The following is a 17,613-nucleotide window of genomic DNA, read 5'->3' as shown; positions in this document are numbered from 1 at the left end:
ACCCACACTTAAGAAGCAGCTCCCATTAAATATATTTTTGTTCCTGAACATTGACTTAAAACGCGAACTCGGAAAATGAACTGCGTAACTATTTTGTTCAGCGGAGCAATCCCCCACAAGATGTAATGAGTCAGCCTCGCGCTAGGAGTGTTTGCGTGTGCGCGCGTGCCTCGTGTGTGTATGGGGAGCGGATGTGCAATGGTTAAGTCGCTGTGCTACCGACCTGGCGAGCCGAGTTTGATTCCTGCTCACAACCAACGCCAGTGTCGATTAGCTGAATGGGTCCTGGGCTTCCTGAAGGTCGACTCAGCCTCAAATTAGTACCTGGTGCGGTGTGTGAACATCGCCACTGGGGAGTCCAAAGTGGCCAGGCGTGGTGCTGTCCACTCACCCCCTCGTGTGCCATTCTGGCCTTCAATCGGCACTGGCCACTAACAGCAAGTGCCACATTTAAGGCTATAAAGGGGGATCGTTGTCGTTGATGTGTCTGTATGTGTGTGCCTGTATGTGCGTGCGTTGGGATGCCCAGCCACCGCATATCCAAGCAGCTTCTGTTTGGCCGGATAGAGGGGCCTAAATGGGAATAAAATGTGCTGGAAAAGAGATGGATTGATGCGGTTCAAAGCGAACTTGCCGAGCACGCTGTCAAGATCGGCGGTGTTAAGATCGGCTTCTATGGAGGAGGCTCGTGAAAAACGCTAATGAGCAGTTGGAAGCAGTCGCCCTCCAGCAATAATGGAGGGCAGAGGAGCGACCCTCACAACGAGAGGAGCGCCGGGCGGATAAAATACAGCAAGTTGGCACAGGGGTACAGCTGGCACCTGGGCCTGTCCCGAGACCTCCTGTCAGCGAGCCTTCCACACTTCACCTAGCCTCAAAATGCACCGAGCCTGGCACAGGCGCCGTGGTGACGCCACCGCCACTTAGTGGCGAATGGCGGGTGTTGGTAATGAAATTGTGGTGAGTCATTGCACCGCTTCCAACAAGCAAGCCAGCATCAGGACTCAAGGTAAAACGGATTTGTTTCTATTCATGTAACTTGATTTCATGTTTTATTTACTATTCAGTGTTTTTTACAATGTCACATGCAAATGTACAATTTTTTCTTACGTATTCGTTTAACAATGCTTCCCTTTTTTGTTGAACCGTAACACATTTCACAACACTGACGGAGTCATAAAGCTAGTGTAACAATAAAACGTTTATGCATTGATGGATAACATACATACTTACATGTATAACAGTAATAATTACATCGTAACTACATATATAACAGTGAATATGCAATTGACAATGAAACATTCAGGCATAATTTATATACACATGATGAAACCTAAGAATCTAAAGAGAAACCTAAGAACCCAACCGAAAAACCACTGCGCGTGGGAGCCCGTTACGAATTCAAATCCGAGCGGCCACCGCCGACCAATCAGAGCGCGTAGTTCCCCCCACCCCCCTGATCGCCCCTCACCCCCCCAACTCCGCCCACCCGGCTCGCCACCGACCAATCACAGCGCGGGATCTCCCCCTAACTCCCCCCCCTACAAACTCCTCCACGACTCAGCTCGCGCCCCGGATGCCGTCCGCTGATTGGGCCGCGGTCACGTGATGCAGAATTTAAATCTGGTGCCTGACCCTGTCTGCAACGGACGACACTTGCTCAGCGCCAGACGATTATCACTCACTCGGCTTGCAATTATTAATTTGTTGGTAACGTTGCAAACTTAAGGATGTCCTTCCCACGGGCGCCATTGAGACGCTTCAATGACGACTTGGGTAAGTGTGGGGTTTTTTGGGATGCTCCATTGCTTAAGCAGTGTTGTTCGCGTTGTTGAGGCAGCGATGGCGTAGTGAGTGGTTAGCGCTGCACTGTTCACGTTTCGCCTAGGTCGACTCTGCCTTAAATGAGTCCCTGGTGCATGTGTAATAAATCAACGACTGCAGCAACGCAGGGGAATAGACAAAGGCGGCCGGGCCTTCGGAGGTGCTCGCTAATAGTACCTGCCCCAACAGGCGTAGGCTATACAGGATGCCTTTACTTTTGCGTGCGATTAAGCTGTGGTCATGATCTATCTAACTCTGGCTATAGTGGTGGATTATGTAGGTACTGTATAGTCTATGGTGAGTTTCGTGTTAGGGGGAGCAGTGGTTTAGTGGTTAGCGCGCCGCCCTACGAACCCGGCGATCCGAGTTCGATTCCCGCTCAATACCAGTCGTAGTTATTATTTAAACCGGTCCTGGGCCTCCCCATGAGTGTGGCGCGATGTGTAAACATCGCCACTGGGAGACAAAGGCGGCCGGGTGTGGTGCTGGCCACCCACCCCCTCGTATGCCATACATAGTTGCTCGCTAACAGCACTTGTCCTAACAGGCTGCTAGGGCAATGCTGTGTAATTAAGCTGTGAACATCAACCATGGTCTGTCGACGGTGGACGTCCTCCATTTGGGACGCGTTCCGTTCTTGGCTACTTCTCCGTTGTTCGTCTCGACCACCACGTGTCCCAGCAGCCCAGAAACCCCCCTCGATACAAAACCCAAACGCGTGCGGGGCCTTCAATCGAATGGATACCAAAGCTGTCAACCCCCTTTTCATGTACAGGGAAATTGAGTTTGCATGTCCATACGGCGTACAGCCGTTTCAATGCGGGCAAAAAAATTTTGTCCATTTTTTTGGTGTTTCTCCATTGTAATGGGACTTGTAGGATGAACGTTGAGATGTGCACAGGGTGACCAATAATGTCTGAATTGGTCTGATAAGGTAGGCACTGACAGTGTTCGACGTTTCGGGTAGTGACTCAAATGCTTATCGCATCTCCGATACGGTGCGAAAAGCTCAACAGTGCATAGGTTTTGATTTAAAGCTTTCGTGACTGCAGTAATTCATATTCTTAGTTTTTTCGGTAAAGTCACGTTAAAGAGAAACAACAAAATAATAAAATATATATAAAACAATAAAAAATTCTCACGACGTTTCCACCATAACCTGAAGATGACCGTTTGAGTTATGGTCGAAACGTCGTGAGAATGTTTTTATTGTTATATATATTCTTATTTTGTTGTTTCTCTTCAACGTGACTTTACCGAAAAAACTAAGCATATAGTGCATAGGTTGAGAGGCCAGAATAGACTCTGCATTGTAAGGCCGTACAGTTTCATGCGCACGTGACGTTGTACAGCCTGGGTCTGTGTGTGTCGCGCTTAGGGGTTCAATAATATAATTATTTACCAGATAATGCCTACTGAGCTATATACAGTAGCTCTTTTTCAGACGCGACCTGGCCACAAATGATAGCCCCCAAATATAACAGCCAGATACTCTTAAACGCGAGCTGTTGAATTTAAATTTGGAGGGAACAACTGGAGGACCCAGAGAAAAATCCACTCGACCACGGGGAGAGAAACATGCAAACTCCAAATATACAGGTATCAGGGTCGGGATCGAACCCATGACTTCTTGTATACCAGGCGAGGTAGTTCATATCTCGCCACCACCGCGCCATCACCGTGTTGGAGACACTGAGATCCTACGTTCAAGCCCTGCATCTGGATGCCTCCACTATTTGTATCTCTGTCTCCGTCTGTTTCTCTCGCAATGGCCCATCTTTATCATGGCACAGGAACAGAGAGGCCTGAAAAGAGATGACTTGATTCCAATAGTTGGAGGCTGCACTGTTTACATAATGGGGCCCTGATGAGAATCACATTGTAAACGCGTCTCCTGATGAGAACCCAAGTTGGTGAATAGTGTAAGAGTGCGCAGTTTGTACTTTCTCCCCCTGTTCTGCATTTGTTTCCTCCGGGTTCTCTGCTTTCCTCCCCCCATAGCTAAACCCACACGCACAGTGGAACTGCTTTTGGGAAAACCCATATCGCCAATGCTGAACAAAAATCCCCTGCAGATTCCCCAACTAGAATCTTGCAGCGGCAAACATTGCTCCCCCTACTGGCAAAAGACTAATGCACAGGGACAGCTGCCATTGGGGGTGCCTCTCGGCTAGACCACACAGCAGCAACATCGCTCCCCCTTCTGGGAACAAAAATTGGCAGGACCTTCCTTAAAGAGACTTGAGACTCGGTGACGTTTCCCTGGGTAAACGAGTGAAATCATATCTGCAATACATTAAAAACTCTCTTCTGGAGGTGCATCGCTCTGTTTTTTCACTATCAATGTCAGTTTTTAGAAAGCACTGGGGCCTTATTGGATAATATGGAAGAAAAACTGAAGGGGGCGTAGAGAAACATGGAGAGATGCATGCTGGGAATTACACGAGAGAGGTGAAGAGAGGAGTGCGTGGATAAGAGAACACAGTAGAGACATCATCACATTGATCTTTATCCAGTAGTGGATAGACCATGGTGATGGTTACACCTGAGAGACGAGAACACGTGGATTATAAAAGACACGGGGTAAAGACGTCATATTGATGTTCATCCAGCAGTGGATAGACCATGATGGTTTCATCGAGAGACGGGAGAGGAAAACATGGATTAGAGAATAAATACAGGTTAATGACATCCATCTCTCTAAACCTGCTCAAGCCTTCCGTAAATCACGCGACTCCTGTGTGGTCACCCCACTCTAAACCCCTCCCCTCTCCCCACCGCTGCCCACTGTGAAAACTGACACGCTTCTTCCTTTTTCCTCCCCTCATTATCACCACCTTGTCATCCCCAACATCTTAGCTGCGGTGATTCCTTCCCCCTCATTCTGCTGTCTTCCTGCCGCTAATAACAAGAGAGGCAGCCAAGGACCGGTACTTAGAGGAGTGTGACGACTACTGTGGGAGGAGATAGAGCGATGATGAAATGGGTGGATTGCTGCATCGCAGGTTCGTGAGATGTGGCGGTGGTGGCTTGGGTTTAGAGTTATTAGGCCTTCATCAAGGCTGGTGTTTTGTGTGTCTGGTTTTATGCAGGCTGCGCTCCTCCTCCGGGCACCTACGATGTGGAGACGACGTCAAAGACGAAGGGAGCCGTCTCTTTCCCTCGCGGGGAGCGGTTCCTGGGACCCAAAGGTACAGACGAGCCTGGGTAAAGGCGAGTCCAAGATCCTCCACCCCCTACTGGGCGTGGTGCTGGCCATCCACCCCCTCGTGTGCTGTGCCGACCTTCATTCGTGCTACTCTGAACAGCACTTGCCCAAACAGCCTGTTAAGGCTACTCAGTATTTTTCTATGTCTGTGCGTCTTCATCCCTTGCTTATAAAGGCCAGTCCCTCCCTATCCTCCAGCACCACCTCTCAGATTCTCTCTATGCATCATCCCCACGTGTGGAGTGCCTCCATGAGTTGTGCACTTTGTTGGTTTTGGTGGTGGTTGGTTACTGGCATACATGGCACAACAATACACTTGCACACAATGCCAGGGGTAGGATCATACTCGGCAGCCCCATAGTCTGTTGCGCCTACACGGGGGACCTTTGCTTAGTGTGTGTGTGTGTGCGCGTGTGCAGAACCAAAGCGGAAGCTGCTTAGCACGAGTACATGCAGCAGTGTGGTGAGTCCTCCGCTCTTTCGCTGTTGTTTCATTTAATAAAGTCACTGCAGCATGGGACAGGTTCCAACCCATGTGCGTGTGTCTCCATGCTAAACCAACCTGCTCCACCCTGTGACTGTTCGTGCGTCTGTCTCGGTCGCTGTCCTGTGTGGTTCTCTGTGTGTGCACGCGCGCGCATGTTTTTGTCCCCTGTCTCTGTGTGTCCCTCCACTATACTAACCCACTCTGCCCCATGTCCAGAATTTCTGCCACAATCCTTGCAAAAATCGCCTGAAGCTGGTTGTAGTAATCGGCGAAATTTCACGCTACTAACTAGTCGTAACTAATTGCCACGTTTTGTTTATGTGACAAACCTTACTAATTGGCTGCGGCGGGTTTAACGACACATTTATATTTATGTGTTCTAACCCAAAAAAAACTTTTATGAATAACTAGCTTTACTACCCGGTTTCGCCCGAGACTTGGATTCTTGTCTTGGATTAATACACGGCCTACGCGGAGGGTGGGGATGCTTGACGTCAGCAGACACACTGCGTACGCTTCCGCATGTGGGTGACATCGCAGATGTGATATCACCGCTCACTTGCCGTGTAAAATATCCATTATTGCCCCCCCCCCAAAATGCTAAAGTCTATTTTTATGCTTTTTGCATTGTATACAGTCTGGAAGCTACCCTCATGCCAAATTTCAAGTTTATTGCATGTCGGGAAATATGCTAAACATTTTGAACAGGCACATTCACAAATTTCACTTTTATGAATAGATATTGGTCGCGAAAGCCTACTACGTGGTAAACTCATGCATTGTAACATCGTGAAAGAGGGGTCCGTCCGTCTGTATATCTTTTACGCCTCCGCCCACCCCACAAAGGATTTCTCGTTCTGCCGACTCTCCTCCTCGTCCACCATCGGCGGGGACTCTGAGGAGGGGGAGGGTTCACCCACCATGCCCGGCAAGAGGCAGAAAGGTCGGGCAGCAGAGGAGGGGGACTGTGTGAGGGTTGGAGGGGTACAATTTGTGGGGGGTTGGGGGGATACAATGTGGGGGGGGGGGGGGTTGGGGGGTACAATGTGGGGAGGGGGTTGGGGGGTACAATGTGGGGGAGTTGGGGGGGAATTCTGTGTGAAGGAGTCTTGGCACCGGGAGTCTTGGCACCGGGAGTCTTGGCACTGGGAGTCTTGGCACCGGGAGTCTTGGCCCCGGGAGTCTTGGCCCCGGGAGTCTTGGCCCCGGGAGTCTTGGCCCCGGGAGTCTTGGCCCCGGGAGTCTTGGCACCGGGAGTCTTGGCACCGGGAGTCTTGGCACCGGGAGTCTTGGCACCGGGAGTCTTGGCACCGGGAGTCTTGGCACCGGGAGTCTTGGCACCGGGAGTCTTGGCACCGGGAGTCTTGGCACCGGGAGTCTTGGCACCGGGAGGCTTGGCACCGGGAGGCTTGGCACCGGGAGGCTTGGCACCGGGAGGCTTGGCACCGGGAGGCTTGATTGTTACTGGGAGGCCGAGTATCAGGCATGGTGTGCTTCAGGTGATGATAATCACCGTACCACACCTGGCACTACGTGCACTGTGAGGAGCGGTGGCACAGCGATTAGCACGCTGTGCTGAGCCACGAACCGCAGCAGAGACCCGAATTCATTTCCCACTCAATTCCACCAACACCCGGTGACGGTAACAATGATCTGAACGGGTCCTATGCGGTGTGCATGAAACATCAGCAATGGGGGAGACAAAGGCAGGCAGGAGTGATGTTGGTCACCCACCTCGTCATGTGTCCATGTCGGCCTTCATAGGTGCTCACTAACAGCGCTTGCCCCAACATCCTGTTAAGAGGCCATACGGGGAATCTTTGTTTTTTGTGGGTCTGTGAGTGTGTAGGTGTGAGTTGTGGGAGTGTGGGTCTGCGTGTGTGTATGGGCATGAGTGTGTGCAGTGTAGCAGTGAGTGCACTGTGCTATGAATCTGGCGATCCAAGTTTGATTCCCACTTGTGGCTACCACCAACACCAGTGTCGATTATCTGAATCAGTCCTGGGCCTCTCCCCCAGGTCGACTCGCTCTCAGTGAGTATCTGGTGTGATGTGTAAACATTGCCACTGGAGAGACAAAAGGCAGCCGGGCGTGGTGCTGGCCACACACCCCTTCGTGTGCCATGTCGGCCTTCATAGGTGCTCACTAACAGCGCTTGCCCAAACAGTGTGAAGGCAATATGGCGGATATTTGTGTGTGTGAGCGGTGGCGCACTGGTTATTTGATTGCGCTATGAACCCAGCGATCCAAGTTTGATTCCCGATCACGGATAGCGATTATCTATACTGGCTGTGGGCATTCTCTAGGTCGATTCAGCCTCGAGGGAGACCAAAGGATCTTGTCTGCGAGTCTGGTTCTATTTGTGTGTGTTGGGCCTCCCCTAGGTCTACTCACCATGAAGTGAGTATCTGGTGCAATGTGTGCATGTGTGCAGGGTTTCTGAAGGACCTGCAGAATGAGAATAAGACTCTGCACACGTACCTAGAACAGGTGCAAGAAGAGATGCAGGTGAAGTTGTCTCTCCTCGTATCTCTCCCTTTGTCTCTCCCAGTGGTTCTGTCAGTGTCTCTCCCTGTGTCTTTCTGTCTGTGCCTGTGTCTCTCCCTTGCTCTGTTTGTCTCTCCTCTCCTGTGTGTGTTTGTCTCTCCTCTCCTGTGTGTGTGTCTGTCTCTCCTCTCCTGTGTGTGTGTCTCTCCTGCGTGTGTGTCTCTCTCTCTCTGCGTGTGTGTCTCTCATCTCCTGCGTGTCTCCTCTCCTGCGTGTCTCTCTCCTCTCCTGCGTGCGTGTTACTCTCTCTCCTGCGTGTGTGTCTCTCTCTCCTCTCCTGCGTGTGTGTCTCTCTCTCCTCTCCTGCGTGTGTGTCTCTCTCTCCTCTCCTGCGTGTGTGTCTCTCTCTCCTCTCCTGCGTGTGTGTCTCTCTCTTCTCCTGCGTGTGTGTCTCTCTCTTCTCCTGCGTGTGTGTCTCTCTCTTCTCCTGCGTGTGTGTCTCTCTCTCCTCTCCTGCGTGTCTCTCACTCTCTCCTCTCCTGCGTGTGTGTCTCTCTCCTCTCCTGCGTGTGTGTCTCTCTCTTCTCCTGCGTGTGTGTCTCTCTCTTCTCCTGCGTGTGTGTCTCTCTCTTCTCCTGCGTGTGTGTCTCTCTCTTCTCCTGCGTGTGTGTCTCTCTCTCCTCTCTTCTCCTGCGTGTGTGTCTCTCTCCTCTCCTCTCCTGCGTGTGTCTCTCATTCTCTCCTCTCCTGCGTGTGTCTCTCAATCTCTCCTCTCCTGCGTGTGTGTCTCTCACTCTCTCCTCTCCTGCGTGTGTGTGTCTCTCTCTCTCTTTTATCCTGCGCGTGTCTCTCTCTTTTATCCTGCGTGTCTCTCTCTCTCTCTCTTTTATCCTGCGTGTGTGTGTCTCTCTCTCTCTTTTATCCTGCGTGTGTGTGTCTCTCTCTCTCTTTTATCCTGCGTGTGTGTGTCTCTCTCTCTCTTTTATCCTGCGTGTGTGTGTCTCTCTCTCTCTTTTATCCTGCGTGTGTGTGTCTCTCTCTCTCTTTTATCCTGCGTGTGTGTGTCTCTCTCTCTCTTTTATCCTGCGTGTGTGTGTCTCTCTCTCTCTTTTATCCTGCGTGTGTGTGTCTCTCTCTCTCTCTTTTATCCTGCGTGTGTGTGTCTCTCTCTCTCTCTTTTATCCTGCGTGTGTGTGTCTCTCTCTCTATCTTTTATCCTGCGTGTGTGTGTCTCTCTCTCTCTCTTTTATCCTGCGTGTGTGTGTCTCTCTCTCTCTTTTATCCTGCGTGTGTGTGTCTCTCTCTCTCTTTTATCCTGCGTGTGTGTGTCTCTCTCTCTCTTTTATCCTGCGTGTGTGTGTCTCTCTCTCTCTTTTATCCTGCGTGTGTGTGTCTCTCTCTCTCTTTTATCCTGCGTGTGTGTGTCTCTCTCTCTCTTTTATCCTGCGTGTGTGTGTCTCTCTATCTCTTTTATCCTGCGTGTGTGTGTCTCTCTATCTCTTTTATCCTGCGTGTGTGTGTCTCTCTATCTCTTTTATCCTGCGTGTGTGTGTCTCTCTCTTTTATCCTGCGTGTGTGTGTCTCTCTCTCTTTTATCCTGCGTGTGTGTGTGTCTCTCTCTCTTGTATCGTGTGTGTGTGTCTCTCTCTCTTGTATCCTGCGTGTGTGTCTCTCTCTCTTTTATCCTGCGTGTGTGTGTGTCTCTCTCTCTTTTATCCTGCGTGTGTGTGTGTCTCTCTCTCTTTTATCCTGCGTGTGTGTCTCTCTCTCTTTTATCCTGCGTGTCTGTCTCTCTCTCTCTCTTTTATCATGCGTGTGTGTCTCTCTCTCTTTTATCCTGCGTGTGTGTGTCTCTCTCTCTCTCTTTTATCCTGCGTGTGTGTCTCTCTCTCTCTCTCTCTTTTATCCTGCGTGTGTGTCTCTCTCTCTCTCTCTTTTATCCTGCGTGTGTGTCTCTCTCTTTTATCCTGCGTGTGTGTCTCTCTCTCTTATCCTGCGTGTGTGTCTCTCTCTCTTATCCTGCGTGTGTCTCTCTCTCTTATCCTGCGTGTGTCTCTCTCTCTCTCTCTTTTATCCTGCGTGTGTCTCTCTCTCTCTCTCTTTTATCCTGCGTGTGCCTCTCTCTCTCTCTTTTATCCTGCGTGTGTGTCTCTCTCTCTTTTATCCTGCGTGTGTGTCTCTCTCTCTTTTATCCTGCGTGTGTGTGTCTCTCTCTCTCTTTTATCCTGCTTGTGTGTCTCTCTCTCTCTTGTATCCTGCGTGTGTGTCTCTCTCTCTCTCTCTTGTATCCTGCGTGTGTGTCTCTCTCTCTCTTTTATCCTGCGTGTGTCTCTCTCTCTCTCTTTTATCCTGCGTGTGTCTTTCTCTCTCTCTCTTTTATCCTGCGTGTGTCTTTCTCTCTCTCTCTTTTATCCTGCGTGTGTCTCTCTCTCTCTTTTATCCTGCGTGTGTGTCTCTCTCTCTCTTTTATCCTGCGTGTGTCTCTCTCTCTCTCTTTTATCCTGCGTGTGTGTCTCTCTCTCTCTCTTTTATCCTGCGTGTGTGTCTCTCTCTCTCTCTCTTTTATCCTGCGTGTGTGTCTCTCTCTCTCTCTCTTTTATCCTGCGTGTGTGTCTCTCTCTCTCTTTTATCCTGCGTGTGTGTGTCTCTCTCTCTTTTATCCTGCGTGTGTGTGTCTCTCTCTCTTTTATCCTGCGTGTGTGTGTCTCTCTCTCTTTTATCCTGCGTGTGTGTGTGTCTCTCTCTCTTTTATCCTGCGTGTGTGTGTGTCTCTCTCACTTTTATCCTGCGTGTGTGTGTCTCTCTCTCTTTTATCCTGCGTGTGTGTGTCTCTCTCTCTTTTATCCTGCGTGTGTGTGTCTCTCTCTCTTTTATCCTGCGTGTGTGTGTCTCTCTCTCTTTTATCCTGCGTGTGTGTGTCTCTCTCTCTTTTATCCTGCGTGTGTGTGTCTCTCTCTTTTATCCTGCGTGTGTGTGTCTCTCTCTCTCTTTTATCCTGCGTGTGTGTGTCTCTCTCTCTCTTTTATCCTGCGTGTGTGTGTCTCTCTCTCTCTTTTATCCTGCGTGTGTGTGTCTCTCTCTCTCTTTTATCCTGCGTGTGTGTGTCTCTCTCTCTCTTTTATCCTGCGTGTGTGTGTCTCTCTCTCTCTTTTATCCTGCGTGTGTGTGTCTCTCTCTCTCTTTTATCCTGCGTGTGTGTGTCTCTCTCTCTCTTTTATCCTGCGTGTGTGTGTCTCTCTCTCTCTCTTTTATCCTGCGTGTGTGTGTCTCTCTCTCTCTCTTTTATCCTGCGTGTGTGTGTCTCTCTCTCTCTCTCTTTTATCCTGCGTGTGTGTGTCTCTCTCTCTCTCTTTTATCCTGCGTGTGTGTGTCTCTCTCTCTCTCTTTTATCCTGCGTGTGTGTGTCTCTCTCTCTCTTTTATCCTGCGTGTGTGTGTCTCTCTCTCTCTTTTATCCTGCGTGTGTGTGTCTCTCTCTCTCTTTTATCCTGCGTGTGTGTGTCTCTCTATCTCTTTTATCCTGCGTGTGTGTGTCTCTCTATCTCTTTTATCCTGCGTGTGTGTGTCTCTCTATCTCTTTTATCCTGCGTGTGTGTGTCTCTCTATCTCTTTTATCCTGCGTGTGTGTGTCTCTCTATCTCTTTTATCCTGCGTGTGTGTGTCTCTCTCTTTTATCCTGCGTGTGTGTGTCTCTCTCTCTTTTATCCTGCGTGTGTGTGTGTCTCTCTCTCTTTTATCCTGCGTGTGTGTGTGTCTCTCTCTCTTTTATCCTGCGTGTGTGTGTCTCTCTCTCTTGTATCCTGCGTGTGTGTGTCTCTCTCTTTTATCCTGCGTGTGTGTCTCTCTCTCTTTTATCCTGCGTGTCTGTCTCTCTCTCTCTCTTTTATCATGCGTGTGTGTCTCTCTCTCTTTTATCATGCGTGTGTGTCTCTCTCTCTCTTTTATCATGCGTGTGTGTCTCTTTCTCTCTTTTATCATGCGTGTGTGTCTCTCTCTCTCTTGTATCCTGCGTGTGTGTCTCTCTCTCTCTTTTATCCTGCGTGTGTGTGTCTCTCTCTCTCTCTTATCCTGCGTGTGTGTGTCTCTCTCTCTCTCTCTTATCCTGCGTGTGTGTGTCTCTCTCTCTCTCTCTCTTATCCTGCGTGTGTGTGTCTCTCTCTCTCTCTCTTATCCTGCGTGTGTGTGTCTCTCTCTCTCTCTTATCCTGCGTGTGTGTGTCTCTCTCTCTCTCTCTCTTATCCTGCGTGTGTGTGTCTCTCTCTCTCTCTTATCCTGCGTGTGTGTGTCTCTCTCTCTCTCTTATCCTGCGTGTGTGTGTCTCTCTCTCTCTCTTATCCTGCGTGTGTGTGTCTCTCTCTCTCTCTCTTATCCTGCGTGTGTGTGTCTCTCTCTCTCTCTCTTATCCTGCGTGTGTGTGTGTCTCTCTCTCTCTCTCTCTCTTATCCTGCGTGTGTGTGTCTCTCTCTCTCTCTTTTATCCTGCGTGTGTGTGTCTCTCTCTCTCTTTTATCCTGCGTGTGTGTGTCTCTCTCTCTCTTTTATCCTGCGTGTGTGTGTCTCTCTCTCTCTTTTATCCTGCGTGTGTGTGTCTCTCTCTCTCTTTTATCCTGCGTGTGTGTGTCTCTCTATCTCTTTTATCTTGCGTGTGTGTGTCTCTCTATCTCTTTTATCCTGCGTGTGTGTGTCTCTCTATCTCTTTTATCCTGCGTGTGTGTGTCTCTCTATCTCTTTTATCCTGCGTGTGTGTGTCTCTCTCTTTTATCCTGCATGTGTGTGTCTCTCTCTCTTTTATCCTGCGTGTGTGTGTGTCTCTCTCTCTTGTATCCTGCGTGTGTGTCTCTCTCTCTTTTATCCTGCGTGTGTGTGTCTCTCTCTCTTGTATCCTGCGTGTGTGTGTCTCTCTCTTTTATCCTGCGTGTGTGTCTCTCTCTCTTTTATCCTGCGTGTCTGTCTCTCTCTCTCTCTTTTATCATGCGTGTGTGTCTCTCTCTCTTTTATCATGCGTGTGTGTCTCTCTCTCTCTTTTATCATGCGTGTGTGTCTCTTTCTCTCTTTTATCATGCGTGTGTGTCTCTCTCTCTCTTGTATCCTGCGTGTGTGTCTCTCTCTCTCTTTTATCCTGCGTGTGTGTGTCTCTCTCTCTCTCTTATCCTGCGTGTGTGTGTCTCTCTCTCTCTCTCTTATCCTGCGTGTGTGTGTCTCTCTCTCTCTCTCTCTTATCCTGCGTGTGTGTGTCTCTCTCTCTCTCTCTTATCCTGCGTGTGTGTGTCTCTCTCTCTCTCTTATCCTGCGTGTGTGTGTCTCTCTCTCTCTCTCTCTTATCCTGCGTGTGTGTGTCTCTCTCTCTCTCTTATCCTGCGTGTGTGTGTCTCTCTCTCTCTCTTATCCTGCGTGTGTGTGTCTCTCTCTCTCTCTTATCCTGCGTGTGTGTGTCTCTCTCTCTCTCTCTTATCCTGCGTGTGTGTGTCTCTCTCTCTCTCTCTTATCCTGCGTGTGTGTGTGTCTCTCTCTCTCTTATCCTGCGTGTGTGTGTCTCTCTCTCTCTCTCTCTTATCCTGCGTGTGTGTGTCTCTCTCTCTCTCTCTCTTATCCTGCGTGTGTGTGTCTCTCTCTCTCTCTCTCTTATCCTGCGTGTGTCTCTCTCTCTCTCTCTTATCCTGCGTGTGTCTCTCTCTCTCTCTCTTATCCTGCGTGTGTGTGTCTCTCTCTCTCTCTTATCCTGCGTGTGTGTGTCTCTCTCTCTCTTATCCTGCGTGTGTGTCTCTCTCTCTCTCTTTTATCCTGCGTGTGTGTGTCTCTCTCTCTCTCTTTTATCCTGCGTGTGTGTGTGTCTCTCTCTTTTATCCTGCGTGTGTGTGTGTCTCTCTCTCTTTTATCCTGCGTGTGTGTGTCTCTCTCTCTCTCTCTTTTATCCTGCGTGTGTGTGTCTCTCTCTCTCTCTCTTTTATCCTGCGTGTGTGTGTCTCTCTCTCTCTCTTTTATCCTGCGTGTGTGTGTCTCTCTCTCTCTCTTTTATCCTGCGTGTGTGTGTCTCTGTCTCTCTTTTATCCTGCGTGTGTGTGTCTCTGTCTCTCTTTTATCCTGCGTGTGTGTGTCTCTCTGTCTCTCTTTTATCCTGCGTGTGTGTGTCTCTCTCTCTCTCTTTTATCCTGCGTGTGTGTGTCTCTCTCTCTCTCTTTTATCCTGCGTGTGTGTGTCTCTCTCTCTCTCTTTTATCCTGCGTGTGTGTGTCTCTCTCTCTCTCTTTTATCCTGCGTGTGTGTGTCTCTCTCTCTCTCTTTTATCCTGCGTGTGTGTGTCTCTCTCTCTCTCTCTTTTATCCTGCGTGTGTGTGTCTCTCTCTCTCTTTTATCCTGCGTGTGTGTGTCTCTCTCTCTCTCTTTTATCCTGCGTGTGTGTGTCTCTCTCTCTCTCTTTTATCCTGCGTGTGTGTGTCTCTCTCTCTCTCTCTCTCTTTTATCCTGCGTGTGTGTGTCTCTCTCTTTTATCCTGCGTGTGTGTGTCTCTCTCTCTCTCTTTTATCCTGCGTGTGTGTGTCTCTCTCTCTCTCTTTTATCCTGCGTGTGTGTGTCTCTCTCTCTCTCTTTTATCCTGCGTGTGTCTCTCTCTCTCTTTTATCCTGCGTGTCTCTCTCTCTCTTTTATCCTGCGTGTCTCTCTCTCTCTCTCTTATCCTGCGTGTCTCTCTCTCTCTCTCTTTTATCCTGCGTGCGTGTCTCTCTCTCTCTCTCTCTTTTATCCTGCGTGCGTGTCTCTCTCTCTCTCTCTTTTATCCTGCGTGTGTGTCTCTCTCTCTCTCTCTTTTTTCCTGCGTGTGTGTCTCTCTCTCTCTTTTTTCCTGCGTGTGTGTCTCTCTCTCTCTTTTTTCCTGCGTGTGTGTCTCTCTCTCTCTTTTATCCTGCGTGTGTCTCTCTCTCTCTCTTTTATCATGCGTGTGTGTGTCTCTCTCTCTTTTATCCTGCGTGTCTCTCTCTCTCTCTCTTTTATCCTGCGTGTCTCTCTCTCTCTCTCTTTTATCCTGCGTGTCTCTCTATCTCTCTCTTTTATCATGCGTGTGTCTCTCTCTCTCTCTTTTATCCTGCGTGTGTGTGTCTCTCTCTCTCTCTTTTATCCTGCGTGTGTGTGTCTCTCTCTCTCTCTTTTATCCTGCGTGTGTCTCTCTCTCTCTCTTTTATCCTGCGTGTGTCTCTCTCTCTCTTTTATCCTGCGTGTCTCTCTCTCTCTCTCTTATCCTGCGTGTGTGTCTCTCTCTCTCTCTTTCATCCTGCGTGTCTCTCTCTCTTTTATCCTGCGTGTGTCTCTCTCTCTCTCTCTTTTATCCTGCGTGTGTGTCTCTCTCTCTCTTTTATCCTGCGTGTTTGTCTCTCTCTCTCTTTTATCCTGCGTGTGTGTCTCTCTCTCTCTCTCTTTTTTCCTGCGTGTGTGTCTCTCTCTCTCTCTCTTTTATCCTGCGTGTGTCTCTCTCTCTCTCTTTTATCATGCGTGTGTGTGTCTCTCTCTCTTTTATCCTGCGTGTCTCTCTCTCTCTCTTTTATCCTGCGTGTCTCTCTCTCTCTCTTTTATCATGCGTGTGTGTCTCTCTCTCTCTTTTATCATGCGTGTGTGTCTCTCTCTCTCTCTTTTATCATGCGTGTGTGTCTCTCTCTCTCTTGTATCCTGCGTGTGTGTCTCTCTCTCTCTTTTATCCTGCGTGTGTCTCTCTCTCTCTCTTATCCTGCGTGTGTGTGTCTCTCTCTCTCTCTTATCCTGCGTGTGTGTGTCTCTCTCTCTCTCTCTTATCCTGCGTGTGTGTGTCTCTCTCTCTCTTATCCTGCGTGTGTGTCTCTCTCTCTCTTATCCTGCGTGTGTGTGTCTCTCTCTCTCTTATCCTGCGTGTGTGTGTCTCTCTCTCTCTTATCCTGCGTGTGTGTGTCTCTCTCTCTCTTATCCTGCGTGTGTGTGTCTCTCTCTCTCTCTTATCCTGCGTGTGTGTGTCTCTCTCTCTCTCTCTTATCCTGCGTGTGTGTGTCTCTCTCTCTCTCTTATCCTGCGTGTGTGTCTCTCTCTCTCTCTTATCCTGCGTGTGTGTGTCTCTCTCTCTCTCTTATCCTGCGTGTGTGTGTCTCTCTCTCTCTCTTTTATCCTGCGTGTGTGTGTCTCTCTCTCTCTCTTTTATCCTGCGTGTGTGTGTCTCTCTCTCTCTCTTTTATCCTGCGTGTGTGTGTCTCTCTCTCTCTCTTTTATCCTGCGTGTGTCTGTCTCTCTCTCTCTCTTTTATCCTGCGTGTGTCTGTCTCTCTCTCTCTCTTTTATCCTGCGTGTGTGTCTCTCTCTCTCTCTCTTTTATCCTGCGTGTGTGTGTCTCTCTCTCTCTCTCTTTTATCCTGCGTGTGTGTGTCTCTCTCTCTCTCTCTTTTATCCTGCGTGTGTGTGTCTCTCTCTCTCTCTCTTTTATCCTGCGTGTGTGTGTCTCTCTCTCTCTCTCTTTTATCCTGCGTGTGTGTGTCTCTCTCTCTCTCTCTTTTATCCTGCGTGTGTGTGTCTCTCTCTCTCTTTTATCCTGCGTGTGTGTGTCTCTCTCTCTCTTTTATCCTGCGTGTGTGTGTCTCTCTCTCTTTTATCCTGCGTGTGTGTGTCTCTCTCTCTCTTTTATCCTGCGTGTGTGTGTCTCTCTCTCTCTTTTATCCTGCGTGTGTGTCTCTCTCTCTCTCTCTTTTATCCTGCGTGTGTGTGTCTCTCTCTCTCTCTCTCTTTTATCCTGCGTGTGTGTGTCTCTCTCTCTTTTATCCTGCGTGTGTGTCTCTCTCTCTTTTATCCTGCGTGTGTCTCTCTCTCTCTTTTATCCTGCGTGTGTCTCTCTCTCTCTTTTTTCCTGCGTGTGTGTCTCTCTCTCTCTTTTTTCCTGCGTGTGTGTCTCTCTCTCTCTCTTTTATCATGCGTGTGTGTGTGTCTCTCTCTCTTTTATCCTGCGTGTCTCTCTCTCTCTCTCTCTTTTATCCTGCGTGTCTCTCTCTCTCTTTTATCCTGCGTGTGTGTCTCTCTCTCTCTTTTATCCTGTGTGTGTATCTCTCTCTCTCTCTCTTTTATCATGCGTCTGTGTGTCTCTCTCTCTTTTATCCTGCGTGTCTCTCTCTCTCTTTTATCCTGCGTGTCTCTCTCTCTCTTTTATCCTGCGTGTGTGTCTCTCTCTCTCTTTTATCCTGCGTGTGTGTCTCTCTCTCTTTTATCCTGCGCGTGTGTCTTTCTCTCTCTCTCTTTTATCCTGAGTGCGTGTGTCTTTCTCTCTCTCTCTTTTATCCTGAGTGCGTGTGTCTCTCTCTCTTTCTTTTAACCTGCGTGTGGGTCTCTCTCTCTCTTTTATCCTGAGTGCGTGTGTCTCTCTCTCTTTCTTTTAACCTGCGTGTGGGTCTCTCTCTCTCTTTTATCCTGCGTGTGGGTCTCTCTCTCTCTTTTATCCTGCGTGTGTGTCTCTCTCTCTGTTTTATCCTGTGTGTGTGTCTCTCTCTTTTATCCTGTGTGTGTGTCTTTCTTCTCCTGTGTGTGTGTGAGTGCGTGTGTCTCTCTCCCTGCGTGTGTGTGAGTGCGTGTGTCTCTCTCCCTGCGTGTGAGTGCGTGTGTCTCTCTCCCTGCGT

At 49.1% G+C, this 17,613-nt stretch overlaps 1 protein-coding gene across 2 annotated transcripts in view; it reads left to right on the top strand.

Annotated features, from left to right (window-relative positions):
- The first annotated feature begins 555 nt into the window (after positions 1-555).
- Positions 556-17,613, top strand: part of LOC116954643 (uncharacterized) — a 29,544-nt gene continuing 12,486 nt past the window's right edge. The window contains exons 1-5 of one of the 2 annotated variants that reach the window (XM_076052432.1): positions 556-1,009; positions 4,917-5,015; positions 5,452-5,495; positions 6,366-6,462; positions 7,954-8,027. In XM_076052432.1, coding sequence (XP_075908547.1) covers positions 934-1,009; positions 4,917-5,015; positions 5,452-5,495; positions 6,366-6,462; positions 7,954-8,027 — 390 coding nt within the window. In that variant the 5' untranslated portion in view covers positions 556-933. Of the gene's footprint in view, positions 1,010-1,582; positions 1,777-4,916; positions 5,016-5,451; positions 5,496-6,365; positions 6,463-7,953; positions 8,028-17,613 lie in introns of those variants that run through there. The other variant, XM_032975316.2, reaches the window with a different exon arrangement.

The sequence above is a fragment of the Petromyzon marinus genome, chromosome 56 (assembly GCF_048934315.1).
Source record: "Petromyzon marinus isolate PM22_M1 ecotype Great Lakes invasive population chromosome 56, UKy_Petmar_22M1.pri1.0, whole genome shotgun sequence".
Taxonomy (NCBI): Eukaryota; Metazoa; Chordata; class Hyperoartia; order Petromyzontiformes; family Petromyzontidae; genus Petromyzon; species Petromyzon marinus.
Note: the sequence above shows the minus strand (reverse complement) of the source record. Positions and strands in the feature narration are given on the sequence as shown.